This window comes from Gymnoscopelus braueri (genome assembly GCF_963280865.1).
Source record: "Gymnoscopelus braueri genome assembly, chromosome: 9".
In the NCBI taxonomy this organism is placed as follows: Eukaryota; Metazoa; Chordata; class Actinopteri; order Myctophiformes; family Myctophidae; genus Gymnoscopelus; species Gymnoscopelus braueri.
Window position 1 is genome coordinate 5894682 of NC_137610.1, and position 15754 is coordinate 5910435.

General features: G+C 42.6%; 1 protein-coding gene across 1 annotated transcript in view; it reads left to right on the forward strand.

Annotated features, from left to right (window-relative positions):
- Positions 1–4609: 4609 nt before the first annotated feature.
- rfx7b (regulatory factor X7b) overlaps positions 4610–15754 on the forward strand; it is a 49494-nt gene continuing 38349 nt past the window's right edge. Inside the window, 2 exon segments of the mRNA XM_080437825.1 lie at positions 4610–4864; positions 12636–12669. Of these exon segments, the coding sequence (XP_080293951.1) occupies positions 4632–4864; positions 12636–12669 (267 nt within the window). The 5' untranslated portion in view covers positions 4610–4631.

Consider the following 15754-nt stretch of genomic DNA (forward strand, 5'->3'; position numbering starts at 1 on the left):
ATGGGAACAGCGAGGTTCCGGTTCGATCCCGGGCTCCCCCAGAGTTAGTGCCGAAGTGTCCTGGAGCAAGACACTGAACCCCTAAGTGCTCCCGATGCATGGTTTCTTCCGCCATCGGTGTGTGTGTGTGTGTGTGTGTGTGTGTGTGTGTGTGTGTGTGTGTGTGTGTGTGTGTGTGTGTGTGTGTGTGTGTGTGTGTGTGTGTGTGTGTGTGTGTGTGTGGGGGATGAATGTAATGCACAATCTATGTAAAGCACTTTGGATAAATGCACCTTTTCCCATGGTGGTGGGTGGCGGCTGCTGGGGTAGCATGGGGGTCCAACATCACAGAGTCCCACCGCCGTACTTCCTGTTTGGCCGAATCAGTGGTTCTCAAACTTTTTCATGTCAAGGACCCCCACAATGTATTTGGACATGGACCCCCCCCCTCCCCCCCATCTCAAAATATGTTGTTCCATGGACCACCCCAGAAGTAAAGATCTGAGTTACAAATGTACGCTTTACACATTTAAATATACTCAAAGATTTGCACGAAAGTATACACAATTAAAAACAAATTGCAGATCTACAAGCTCATAGCACCGTGCTATGAGCTTGTAGATCTGCTATTTTTGAATAGCCAAACTATAAAATAATGGTTTAAGTGGTTAAAATTATTATGACAGTATATTAACACATTTTGCTGGGGACAAAAGAGATGGGAAAACTGCTTCCCCTTGTGGTCTTCTGATAGATGTTTTATTCAGGCCAGTTTTGAAAGAAACCAGTGATTTACGTCCTTTAATGGATAGTGTCAGGGCATTCCACAGGGCATGGTGTCAGGACAATACACATTATGGTGACAGAGCAGTAGAATGAGACTTGTTTCTAAATGTGGGTGGTGCTCCCTCTAGTGGTGGGCTGTGGAGAAGTAGTTAGACAGGTATATTATATGAGGGGATTGAAGGCTCTGTCTCTTTGACTATCTTAAAGGGCAAGACCACTTTGGTAGAGCTTGAAAGTTGAAAGTTGCTTAGAAATTAGAAGTCGATAATTCCAAAATATGCTCCTCATTGACTTACATTGTACGCTGAAACAGATCTCAAAGTCACTCTATTAGCACATAAACAAACACAAACACAGCTGATTCAGACAATATAGAACATCACCAAACCCACCACTGTTTGTTTAAAAAGAAATGTTATCTGTTGTCTGAATCAGCTTTGTTTGTGTTCGTTTATGTGCTAAAAGAGTGACTTTGAGATCTGTTTCAGCGTACAATGTAAGTCAATGAGGAACATATTTTGAATTATCAATTTCTAATCAATAGAGCAATTATTTTTTATGTCTTGTCCACCTTTGGAGTTACATCATGGCAAGGTAACTACATAACACAACCCTAACCTCTACACAGGGGTCTTGTCCTTTAAACATAAATCTCATTGCATGTCTTCTAGACTGAGCCGCTGGTCAGAGGATGGTCTGGCGGGAGGGGGAGGGGCTTTAAGAGGGAGGGGGAGGGGCTTTAAGAGGATTGGATCATGATGTGACCATGTGACCCAGACTGACTGACCTCTGTGACCTCCGTGACCTCTGACCTCACTGTCCCACATTCTCACACATCCGGCCCTGAGACGCACAAACACACGCACGCACACACACACAAACACACACACACACGCACGCACGCACGCATGCACAGGCACACACACACACACGCACGCACGCACAGGCACACACACACACACGCACCCATGCACGCACCGGCACACACACACACACACACACACACACACACACACACACACACACACACACACACACTGACTTTACATAATCTGTATTCATTGTAGATAGTACCATCGTTTAGAATTACTTAATTAGTATCCATTAATAATAAATATAGCAGCTACACTTACGCTCCTATTTATTTATTTACCGTTCATGGGCCATGAGAACATTACAAATGGGCCAAGTAATTGGTAAAAAAAAACGGTTATGGTATTTTCTTAAAAAAATAATAATAATAGAGTCTGCACACTGGTGAAGTTGCAAAAAGCTCCGCTTGGTATTGTATTGCTCGTCAAAGTTTCGGCCTGTTCAGACCTTCATCAGGACATATATAGTGGAAAAGGGCATACACACACGTTTATATAAATAGCAATAAACAAATATACAAATATACATTTAAAGTTTCCCAAGACTAATCATACATTTATATAATAGGTACTCGAAAGAGGGGGGAGGCGGGGGGAGACACAGTGACATGCTACAGTATAGGACATGAAGTGTTTTTTGTTTAAACAGGGTCTAAATAAAGGGATCGCCACTAGAATCTCTCAACATAAGTCTCATAATAATCTCTTGGAAAATAAACAAAACGTTGTCAGCTCTATAAGAGCGTACTCTATTACAGGTGTCCTGAAGGTGTATGGAAACACTAATAGACAGAAAACAAGTAAAAAGGCCAAACGATTGTATAACGGAACAAGAGAACAACTGATACAGGCCAAGGCTCAAGATAAACCTGAAAGGTCTCTGCAATTATCCATACAAAACCATGTCCTATACATGTCCTATACTGCTGCACCGTGAGGAAGGAGATCCTGTCACCAGCATGCAGCACCCTATGGAAGACCACAAAAAGAGAGGAGAAAGTAGGCTAAGTCACTGCACCAAATACACATACACATGTTATAGGGCCTACTAGGCGATAGCAAAAATTCAACATTCAGAATGTTAAAAGCAATAAGGGGTAAAACCCCAGATAAAAACATAAGAGGGGAACCCAAAATATAAGTAGGCCTAAAAAGGGGGTTTACAAAAATGGCCTGATATCAAAGGATTCATTTAGAACTCTTTTCACTGTATCCAAAGTGGAAATCCAATAAGCTTCCCTCTTGAGGAGTAATGAATCTATGTCTCTCCCCCCCCCCCCCCCCCGGGTGGCAATGTGACACGCTCAATGCCTATATGTCAATGGAGAGATGCAGTGTTGGGCTTGATGAAAATGTGCTATATTATAGCCGTTGAAATGACGTCTATAATATAGACGTCTATATATAGACGCTTAAAAAAACATCTAATCAACGTCTAGGCTAAGCCTAGACGTCTAAAAAAACTTTCACTGTTATACCAATTATAACCCTATTTTAGCCTAGCCCTTAGACGTATTTTAGACGTCTTTTTCTGTAAAGCACTTGTGCTTTAATGATGTTTTGCTCTGTAAAGCACTTTGAGCTGCATTCATGTCATGAAAGGTGCTATGTAAATAAAGTTTTAATTATAAATATGTATTATTATTATTATTAGTAGTAGCCTAGTAGTAGTAGTAGTGGTGGTGGTTGTGCTAGTAGTGTCCTGTAGAGGGCACTGTAAAGCTTTAGAGCAGTGGTTTTCAACCCTTTTCATATCAAGGCCCATTATGTATTGGGCATTTGAGCCACAGAACCACCGTTTGATGAGATTTAGACTCTCAGACCCAAGACTGAGAGTCTGAGAGAATATTTTGTTATCGTTGGATGAGATTTTGTCCACAATTCCATCCATGCTGTATTGATGTTGGTTCCATAGGAGAGATGACAGGCAAATGTTGATCAAAATAACAATTCTTTAATTAAGTAATGCTGATGTTTAACAATAATTGAACTCTTGAGAGCGTAAAATGAAATCAAATGGGGTCCATTTAATTTTACGCTCTCAAGAGTTAAAGATCATTAAAGGGATAGTTCGCCCAAAAAGTATTTTTTTTTCCTATCAATAATAGTCGTCACCCCATAGAGACTTAAATTCATTTTTTTTTTTTTATTTGTCGCATTCCAAGCCAATAATTTGATGACCAGCGGACCGGTAGGCAGTGGTTCCGGTATGAGACACAAAGGAGACAAAGGAGATCTCCATGGGGTGACTAATTGATAGAAAAAAAGTCATTTGGGGGTGAACTATCCGTTTAAGGGTCCATTTGGTTACCAATTCTACATAATTTAGCTGGGAACAACCTGGAACCCCCTCAAGGACCACTGGTGGTCTCCAGACCATTGGTTGAAAACTACTGTAGAGCATTGGTTCTCAAAGTGGGGTCCGGGGACCCCCAGGGGTCCTTGAGGGAGTTCCAGGGGGTCCCCAGCTAAATGATGGATAGTTAGGAACCAAATGGACCCTTATGGGTCTGTAACTCTGAGAGTGAACATTTGTACACTCTCAGAGTTAAATTAACATTGATTTTACAAAATAAATTGGAGTCCCAAAGATAGAAATGCCATTAAATAGGGGGCCGTAGCCTAATGCATGTCAAACTGGGGGTCCTTGAAATGAAAATGGTTGAGAATCACTGCCAGAGCAGTAAAAAAAAAATCTTCTCTTATAGGGGCCCCTGACATATCCCCGGTTCGCGGGCTAATAAGTGTCAATTTGGGGGTCCTTGACATGAAAACGTTTGAGAACCAAGTAGAGCAGCAGTAGTGCTAGTGGTAGTACTATGAGCACATAGTAGAACACAGTGATGTAGTACCGGTGGTGTCCTGCAGAAGGCGCAGCAGAGCACAGAGCCAGTAAAGCATAGAGACACAGTGATGCAGTACTAGTAGTGTCCTCCAGAGGGCGCAGCAGAGCACAGAGCCAGTAGAACATGGCGGAGGCCTAGAGACACAGTGATGGCTGCGGCGGCAGATCAACAACAACACGGGGCTCAGGCCGCCTCCTCGTCCTCCTCCGCCTCCTCCAACGCGCCGGGACCCGGCCAGGGACCACCCGGACCCGGCCAGGGACCCCCCGGACCCGGCCAAGGACCCCCCGGCCCGGGGGGGTCCGCGCTGCCCGCCCTGCTCCCCGGGCTGCAGGGCCCCGAGGCCAGCGCTCTGCAGTTCAAGATAAAGAACTCTATCTGGTCAGTGTGTGTGTGTGTGTGTGTGTGTGTGTGTGTGTGTGTGTGTGTGTGTGTGTGTGTGTGTGTGTGTGTGTGTGTGTGTGTGTGTGTGTGTGTGTGTGTGTGTGTGTGTGTGTGTGTGTGTGTGTGTGTGTGTGTGTGTGTGTGTGTGTGTGTGTGTGTGATTAGCATGGAAGCTGCTGTTTGTGTTGCTGCTGCACAAAGCCAATACACACAATCGCACACGCTGACGTGCACGCCCTGAAATAACGTTACATTGAGGCAGGTTGTTTTGCTGATAAAAAGCATTGATGCGTTTATCTGCACGTTAAGGTGTGTGTGTGTGTGTGTGTGTGTGTGTGTGTGTGTGTGTGTGTGTGTGTTAAGGTGTGTGTGTGTGTGTGTGTGTGTGTGTGTGTGTGTGTGTGTGTGTGTGTGTGTGTGTGTGTGTGTGTGTGTGTGTAATAGATGTGTTACTAACATCAGGAGGCTGGTAGCCTGGTGACTGACAGCTGTCAATCACTCAGTGAATGTAGCTTATTAATGATTAGAGCTCTTTGCACTGATTGATTGTCTGGTGTGTAGCTGGTCATGTAGCTACACACACACACACACACACACACACACACACACACACACACACACACACACACACACACACACACACACACACACACCATAGGTGCATCAACATAAGGCTGTATCTATTGGACATCATAACATAAGTGTCATGGTCAATAATAATAATACAAGTGGATCTATTGATATTGATTAATTCACTGTCCTACATATTATAAAGAAAGACTGGAGTCTGGTTAAAGTCTATTCACTGTGTACTCTGTTGTATAGTGTATACTAGCATCTATGTAGCATGTTATCTATTCACTGTATTGTGTATAATAGCATCTATGTAGCATGTTGTCTATTCACTGTATAGTGTATACTAGCATCTATGTAGCATGTTGTCTGTTCACTGTATAGTACAGTGAATAGACAACATGCTACATAGATGCTAGTATACACTATACAGTGTATAGTGCATATTAGCATTTAGCATGTTGTCTATTAGCCCCATTACAAACCTCTCACTACGCTTTACAGCTCCGAGATGAGGTTCCACTGCGAGCTCTACCGGAATCGGTGGAACGGCCGCAAGGGGTCCGGGGATTTCCCTTTTCGCCACATCGTATCCAAAACCTAATGGTAGTTTCCAAACTGTACAGATGTTTGAGGTATGGACCGGCACCCTAACTTTTTGGTCGGGGCACGAAACAACCGTTTAAATCTCTTGTTTAGTCAGCCTGTGGCCATGTCTCCCATTGTAGCCGGACTGGGAGCAGTACTGGCACTGGACGTAGGGGGGTTTTCCAGGTTGAAGTTCCGGGTTACAGTTTGGAAACTACCATTAGTTTTTGGATACGATGTGGCAAAAAGGGTAATCCACGGACCCTTTGCGGCCGTTCCACCAATTCCGGTAGAGCTGAAAGTGGAACCTCATCCCGGAGCGAGAGGTTGGAAATGGAGCTGGTTGTCTATTCACTGTATACTGGGTTGTATACAAATTACAGGCATCTATGTGGCATGTTGTCTATTCACTGTGTTGTATTCTGGTTGTATAGGGTGTACCAAAAAAAAAATCCTTAAGGGGGCGTCAACATGTGTGACTACTTGGTAGCGGCGGCCATTGTTGGGGCCGGAGGGTACATAAACAGCTGATCAACAGTGACCCGACCGTGTTCTTCTTTTTTTTACAACGGCATTTTTTTTTAAAAACAGCTTTCTCATAGACCAGCCGCACATGTAGTCGGCAAAGAAGTTAATGTTTACAAACACAAACCACCGTCAGTCTCTAGTCTTAGGCGCGTCTCTATGTACAGTCTGACCCCTCTCGGGCTGTAGCGCCAAAAAGGGGGCGTGGCGAACCTTTGGTGACGACACGTTGGCACACCCTATACAAACATCTACAGTTGTTCCGATACTGATGCCAGTGTCGGAAAAGCTGCCGATACCAGCCTACAATGCTGGTATCGGTATGGGCGAGTATTCCCGTACCACGTAATCTATCACGATGATATGTCATTTACAGTAATGCTACATAGATGCTAGTGTACACTATACAGTGTATAGTGTATATTAGCATTTAGCATGTTGTCTATTAGCCCCATTACGAACCTCTCACTCCGCTTTACAGCTCCGAGATGAGGTTCCACTGCGAGCTCTACCGGAATCGGTGGAACGGCCGCAAAGGGTCCGTGGATTACCCTTTTCGCCACATCGTATCCAAAACCTAATGGTAGTTTCCAAACTGTACAGATGTTTGAGGTATGGACCGGCACCCTAACTTTTTGGTCGGGGCACGAAACAACCGTTTAAATCTCTTGTTTAGTCAGCCTGTGGCCATGTCTCCCATTGTAGCCAAACTGGGAGCAGTACTGGCACTGGACGTAGGGGGGTTTTCCAGGTTGAAGTTCCGGGTTACAGTTTGGAAACTACCGTTAGTTTTTGGATACGATGTGGCGAAAAGGGTAATCCACGGACCCTTTGCGGCCGTTCCACCGATTCCGGTAGAGCTGGCAGTGGAACCTCATCCCGGGGGGCGAGAGGTTGGAAATGGAGCTGGTTGTCTATTCACTGTATACTGGGTTGTATACAAATTACAGGCATCTATGTGGCATGTTGTCTATTCACTGTATTGTATTCTGGTTGTATAGGGTGTACCAAAAAATCCTAAAGGGGGCGTCCACATGTGTGACTTGGTAGCGGCGGCCATTGTTGGAGCCGGAGGGTACATAAACAGCTGGTAAACAGTTACCCGACCGTGTTCTTCTTTTTTTGACTCAGTCACAATGGTGAGGACTTGCTCAGTTCATAAGTGCCATAGCAGGTCGGGTCAAGGTAATGTGGTAAATAAAGGAGTACAAATTGTCAGCTTTTCAGCATGCAGGCAACATCACAGAGCTCAAATAGATGTTCATTAGGATGGCTTGGATCTCAGCTGTACGACGCACAGAATTAACGTTCAACAAACAAACAAAGTACAGCCGTGTTTGCTCACTTAATTTTCTCAAAGGTAATTTTTTACCAAAAACATGAAACTGCTATTTTGTCTCTACTAACTAAAAGTAACTAGGTAATGCAACTAGACTAGGGTAGCCTAGGGTGGTCCAGAGTGTTAGTGACTTTTTTTTCTCTCTAACTCTCTGACAGGCGTGCTGCTCTGCTCATAGACCGAACATTACACTACCATGCGAGGTCTCCAACTTTAATAAAAATAAACAAAGCTATTTCTCACCTTCACCTTAAACAACAGAAGTTGTTTCGGTGAATAGTGAAATATCTTTGTTTATTTTGTATTAAAGTTGGAGACCTCGCACGGTAGTGGAATGTTCGGTCTATGGGCAGAGCAGCGCGCCTGTCAGAGAATTAGAGTGATTAAAAAGTCACTAACACTCTGGACCACCCTAGCCTACCCTAGTCTAGCTGCATTATTTAGTTTTAGTTAGCAGAGACAAAATAGCAGTTTCATGTTTTTGGTAAAAAAATACCTACCTTTTGAGAAAATGACGTGAACAAACACTGCTGTACTTGGGCAGGTTGTTGCACGTTAATTCTTTGTGTCATACAGCTGAGATCCAAGCCATACTACGTCTCTTGAATGCATTGTTAGCCTCACACTGTATTCAATCTCTTGAAGAGGAGAGCTGCGACATGTGAACAGCTTTCTCATAGACCAGCCACACATGAGCACTATGTAGTCGGCAAAGAAGTTAATGTTTACAAACACAAACCACCGTCACTCTCTAGTCTTAGGCGTCTCTATGTACAGTCTGACCCCTCTCGGGCTGTAGCGTCAAAAAGGGGGCGTGGCGAACCTTTGGTGACGACACGTTGGCACACCCTATACAAACATCCAGTTGTTCCGATACCGATGCCAGTATCGGAAAAGCTGCCGATACCAGCCTAAAATGCTGGTATCGGTCAGTATGGGAGAGTATTCCCGTACCACGTAATCTATCACGATGATATGTCATTTACAGTAATCAATTATTTTGTCATTTTGAATGTGTCAGTTGATGTTACACCACTGTTATTATTCTACTAAATTGTAGCTACACTTTTAACAATTATTAATGGATTTTTTATTTATTGCTAGATCAGTGGTTCTCAAATTGTTTAATTTCAAGGAGCCCCATAACTCTGAGAGTGTACAAATGGTCCATTTGGTTCCATGTGTATACTCTCAGAGTTACAGACCTGTAAGGGTCCATTTGGTTCCATGTATATGTTACAGTATGATTGGAGAACCAGTACGATTGAAGAAAGCGCGCTCGTTTTTACCACCCACCCAGCACTAGAGGGAGCCACAAGCCAGGCTTGTGCACAAACATATATGGACACACACACACAGTCACACACACAGTCACACACACACAGTCACACACACACACACACACACACACACACACACACACACACACACACACACACACACACACACACACACACACACACACACACACACACACACACACACACACACACACACACACACGCGCACGCGCTCATGCTTTTTTTGGTTTATTGAAAGCAGGACTGTTTAGATACTTTTATTGTGTTCTGGCTTTTGTTTTACTTTCTCCCTGACACACACACACACACACACACACACACACACACACACACACACACACACACACACACACACACACACACACACACACACACACACACACACACACACACACACACACACAGTGATCCATGAAAAGAACTATTCTGTCCCTATCGGTTTACAAATCAAACGGCGCTGAGTCGACTAGTGGAGCGTCGGCCGGTCACCGCGGGCACTCGCGCCTGGAGGCGCGAGGGCGCGCTTCCTCGGCCTCAAGCTCCACTAAGTCGGCGCGCCGTGCGTGTGAACGCGTGTTCAGCGTTCCCCTCATAGATATTATGGTTCCCCTAGCGTAGCTTCCTGGTTGCTATGTGGGGGGGAACAACAAAAGACAGGTCTCCGTCGGCGCATCAAAGCCCCGCCTCTCCGCGCTCTCCTTCTCCTCCTCCTCGGAGGAGGAGAAGGAGAGAAGGAGAGGACGGGACGGGTTATTACGCGAGGAGGAGGAGGAGGAGGAGGAGGCTCCTCTTCCTCGCGAGCCTCGCGTAATAACCCCCCGCCTCGCAGCGCCGTCCTCCTCCTCCTCCTCGCGAGCCTCGCTAATAAACCCTGTCTCGAAAAGCCCCGCCTCGCCCCGAAGGAGCCCCGTGCCTAAAAACGAGCGCTCTGTCTTCAATCGTACTGGTTCTCCAAACGTACTGTGACATATACACTCTCAGAGTTACAGACCTGTAAGGGTCCATTTGGTTCCATGTATACACTCTCAGAGTTACAGACCTGTAAGGGTCCATTTTGAACCCCCTCAAGGAACCCTGAGGATCCCTGGACCACACTTTGAGAACCACTGTCCTAGATGTGTTTAAATGACACACTGGTATGGGGTCGGTACTCGGTATAGGCCTGTCACAAGTATTACATCATCGTCTAATCACAATTATTTTTTGCATAATCGTCATAATCGTTTCCATGTTGAACTTTTGTCACACATTTTCAAATATTAAAAAAGTACAGTAAGTGCTTTCATCACACATTACATGAACAAAGTAAGTTTAATAATAATATTATCAATAATAATAATAATAATAATAATAATAATAATAATATATTTTCAAATCAAACATGTTCCACATACATGGTGAAGTCTAAGGGTAACAGGGTTAGGTCCATTGGGGTTTGTCTGTTACCGGTGCTAAATCTGCATTTTTAAAACCAGTGCCGGTCCCTAACCAGAACCATACATTTCAATACAAAAACGGGCAACAATTGTATTTGTTATTAGTTAATTAATTAATTAGTTAGTACATTAATGTTGTCCTACTGGGGAACACTGACACTGGGGATGGTTCTGCTGCCAGCGCTGCTGCACTTTGTACTGATTATCTATCTATCTATCTATCGTTCTGTCTGTCTGTCTATCATATATGGTATGCACTCATTCTAGATCAGCCTAAATCATGTCACACAGCACTACCATGGGGGGTCATGTTTTCAAGGAGCCCCCCATCTTTGCACACAAACGTGCCAAAAATGTGAGGGACTCTTTAGTGAGGGCAGACTGTTACGTTCCACCACAGCATTTTATGTCAGATTTGCCTACGGGCAACTTTCCGTGTTACAACTGTGTTCATTGCAATGCAATGATCAGAGGGAATCATGTATTACATCCACATTCAGGAAAAAAGATTGATGTTAAAAGCATCATCACCTGTAGAACTAAGTTTGTGGTCTATCTGCTAAAATGCCCTTGTGGCCTTTGTTATGTGGGTAAAACCAAAAGAGAACTTAAAGTTAGAATTTCAGAACATAAAAGTAATATTAGAAACAAGGATGAAAAATCACCTGTGGCTAGACATTTAAATGCGGTGGGACATGAAGTCTCTGCTTTAAGGTTTCAGGGTTTTGAGGCAATATTGCCCTTAAAAAGAGGTGAGGATCGTGAAAAACTTCTATTGCAACGAGCGGCATGGTGGATACACTCTCTCCAAACAGAACACCCTAAAGGTCTAAATGAAGAACTTTTATTAGGTTGTTTCTTATAGTATTTATTGTGTGTAAAACAGACAGAGCATACCACTTGAGAGTGAAATGAGTTTATTTTGTAGAGCAATGAATTGATGATGTGACAATGAATGATTAATGCCTCTTTCTCAAGTGACATTGTGTATACTTCGGTATTTAAAAAATGTGTTTTACATTTTTTACAAATATGCAAGTCTTGAATGAAATCTGAGTTTGTCTTTATGAAGAAGTACTGAGGGACTCGCACAGACTAAGATTGTAAAACTGCCGCTTTACTGCTAAAAAATTTTGTTCTAGGTAATAATTCTTTTTTCTTTCTTCTTTTTTTCTTTATACTTATTTTCTGTTTTATGGTGACCCTTTGTGTTAAAAAATGACTGTTAAAAAATGACTGTCTTATTTTGGTGTTACCCGGACCGCTCTGTGCGGTGCACCAAGGTCCCTTTATAAGTGACACAAAAACAGTGTGATGTCATTATACGCTGAAGAAGGCCTCTGGGCCGAAACGTCCGGTTTTGACGCTGTATGCTGGGGAGCTATGACTTAATAAATACAGAGCCTAAATGGACTTAAGTGAGTGCTGGCATTCCTTTCTATGAACACAGCACTACCATACATACACTACCTACTGGCTACTATATGGTATCTATATCCATACATTACCTATATGCTACTATATGCTACCTGACTTGGTCCAGTTTCTCTGTACTCAACCTTTGTCTTGCCACAGGTTGAGTACTGAGAACTCTCTCTCTCTCTCTCTCTTTCTCGATTTTTCAATTTCAAAATGCTTTATTGGCATGATAAAATATGTTTTACATTGCCAAAGCATGCATATAACATAAAACGAGTCATAACATTACGTATACAGGTACATATATCAATCTCACAAACACACACGCACATTTGTAAATAGCCGATCTACAAGCTCACATCGAGCCTGGAGGCATGCAGGGGCAGCGAGCACACGCACTTTCTCTAAGGAACTGCACCTTTGTAGTAGTTATTATTACTATTATTATCTTTATTAGTGTTGTTGTTGTTTCTGGATGATTTAGCCATCTTATTTTTTATGCAACTGCCTATTGTAGCACTTTGAGATTTTCACAAATGTAAAGTGCATTATAAATAAAATCCATTATTATCTGTCTTTTGTTTCAGCAAATCTGTACAATCAAAAGTGGAAAACATATTGGTAAGTAATCAATCATTATTCTATTATTATATGCATGCTATAGGAGAGACAGACAGTAGGACAGCTGAGACAGACAGTAGGACAGCTGAGAGACAGACAGTAGGACAGCTGAGAGGGAGACAGTGTAGGAGAGACAGACAGACAGTAGGACAGCTGAGATGGAGACAGTGTAGGAGAGACAGACAGACAGACAGTAGGACAGCTGAGAGACAGACAGTAGGACAGCTGAGAGACAGACAGTAGGACAGCTGAGAGGGAGACAGTGTAGGAGAGACAGACAGACAGTAGGACAGCTGAGAGGGAGACAGTGTAGGAGAGACAGACAGACAGTAGGACAGCTGAGAGGGAGACAGTGTAGGAGAGACAGACAGACAGTAGGACAGCTGAGAGACAGACAGTAGGACAGCTGAGAGGGAGACAGTGTAGGAGAAACAGACAGACAGTAGGACAGCTCCGAGGGAGACAGTGTAGGAGAGACAGACAGTAGGACAGCTGAGAGGGAGACAGTGTAGGAGAGACAGACAGTAGGACAGCTCAGAGGGAGACAGTGTAGGAGAAACAGACAGACAGTAGGACAGCTCCGAGGGAGACAGTGTAGGAGAGACAGACAGTAGGACAGCTGAGAGGGAGACAGTGTAGGAGAGACAGACAGTAGGACAGCTCAGAGGGAGACAGTGTAGGAGAAACAGACAGACAGTAGGACAGCTCAGAGGGAGACAGTGTAGGAGAGACAGACAGTAGGACAGCTGAGAGGGAGACAGTGTAGGAGAGACAGACAGTAGGACAGCTCAGAGGGAGACAGTGTAGGAGAAACAGACAGACAGTAGGACAGCTCAGAGGGAGACAGTGTAGGAGAGACAGACAGTAGGACAGCTGAGAGGGAGACAGTGTAGGAGAGACAGACAGTAGGACAGCTCAGAGGGAGACAGTGTAGGAGAAACAGACAGACAGTAGGACAGCTGAGAGGGAGACAGTGTAGGAGAGACAGACAGTAGGACAAATACATATAATTATTGGGGTCCTTGACATGAAACATTTTGAGAACCACTGATATTATAGCAACACACGTTTTAAAAAAATATATATATATTTGTAGAATCCCCTCAGAAGCAAAGATTTGAGTTGAAAAAACATAGATATTCAAAAGATTTGCGCAAATTTTGATTAAATGGTTTAATAAAGTCTAATTTAATGTTGCTGTTTTAGTTTTTTTACCTGATAGTAATCACAGTAACAGGGGTCTGTCTCCCGTTCTTAGTAAACAGAGAAGATATTTTCAGGTGGGTTACTCATTTTATCCAATCAGGAGAGAGAAGTAGAGAACCCATTTACCAGCTTAAATGTTATAGCTAGGAGAGTGTGTTTCTGGAACAGAGAAAGGTCCATATAACAAAGTAGATTTTCTCCTGATGTGTCTCTGAAAAAAGCCATGTTAGTGTCACACTGTTCAGGATATTGTGTGTCTTGTGGCGATCGGGTACAATATTTAGTTCAGTGACCATGGAGCTAAAGAAGCTGTGTTCATGTTCACTCTTCTATTGGAATGAATCCATTAAGACCGGGAAAGCATCTGTCATTTTAGATTTATTTGGCTATTCAAAAATAGCAGATCTACAAGCTCATAGCCTGCTATTTTTGAAAAATCTTGAAAATGTGTGCAAATCTTTGAATATATATATACTTTTTTAAAGTGAACATTTTTAACTCAAATCTTTGCTCCTGGGGGGTCCCTGGAACAACATATTTTGAGATGGGGGTCCACGGCCAAATACATTTCATTTTGGGGGTCCTTGACATGGAAGTTTGAGAACCACTGATTATAGCAGCATGCGTTTTTTTTTTTCAAAAATAATTTTAGGATTTAGAAGACATTTGTAGAATCCTCCAGAAGCAAAGATTTGAGTTAAAAATGTTCGCTTTAAAAAAATATATACATTCAAAGATTTGCACACATTTTCACGATTTTTCAAAAATAGCAGATCTACAAGCTCTTAGCGCTACAAGCTTGTATATCTGCTATTTTTGAATAGCCAAATAAATCTAAAATGTCACAGATGCTTTCCCCTAATGGGTTGATAGACTCGAACCTGCTTCCTAAAAAAGCATCCGCCTATTCGCATTCACACAGATACAGGAAGTAAACCGGAGAAACCGAGTCTGTCTTATTTTTTTTGGTCTTGGCTTCCTATTCTGTTGTTAAGCCGTGACGTTGCGCCCCGTCTGAACAACTTCCGGGTCCAAGTGTGGGTTTTGCCAATATGCGCAGTGCTGTGTCCCTCACTGTTTTAACAGATCTGAGACTAAAATAACCACTAAAGTGTCATTCTAGCGCTTTCCTGGCAACGACAAAGAGAAGAGGAAATCCTTATTTTATATATATATATATATATATATATATATATATATATATATATATATATATATATATATATATTATATATATATATATATATATATATATATATATAATGTTAATAATAATAATAATAATAAATACATGTATATAAATATATATATTAGCCTACTTTTTACTGTCTATGATATCAGCTTGAAGACCCTTTTTAACCCTCAATGGTTCATTTCTGAAAAAGGAGGTTATTGTAAAAAGATTTAGGGGTTCCGACATGTTTGTTTACAATGAAGAGTGGACGGCGCTTGGTGCCTTTTGGACCCGGACGTGACATCGGCCTACAAAATGAAGTCAGACTTAAAAACCCAATCACTTGTTTATCCTGTGTCCTGTATAATGAGTTCTCTCTCCTGATTGGATGAAATTGGAATCCCAACGTTTTTTTCTGAGAGTCAAGGAGACCACCTGTTACTGAACAAACACAAAGTATAGAGCTACTTAACACTTATTTGATCACTGAACAAACAGAAAGTATAGAGCTACTTAACACTTATTTGATCACTGAACAAACATAAAGTATAGAACTACTTAACACTTATTTGATCACTGAACAAACACAAAGTATAGAGCTACTTCATTTACTTTACTGAACCTCAGCAGCACATGTTACAGTAATGTATGGATATACATATAACTACTGTATTAATAAGTATAATAAGTGACAGTATATCATCA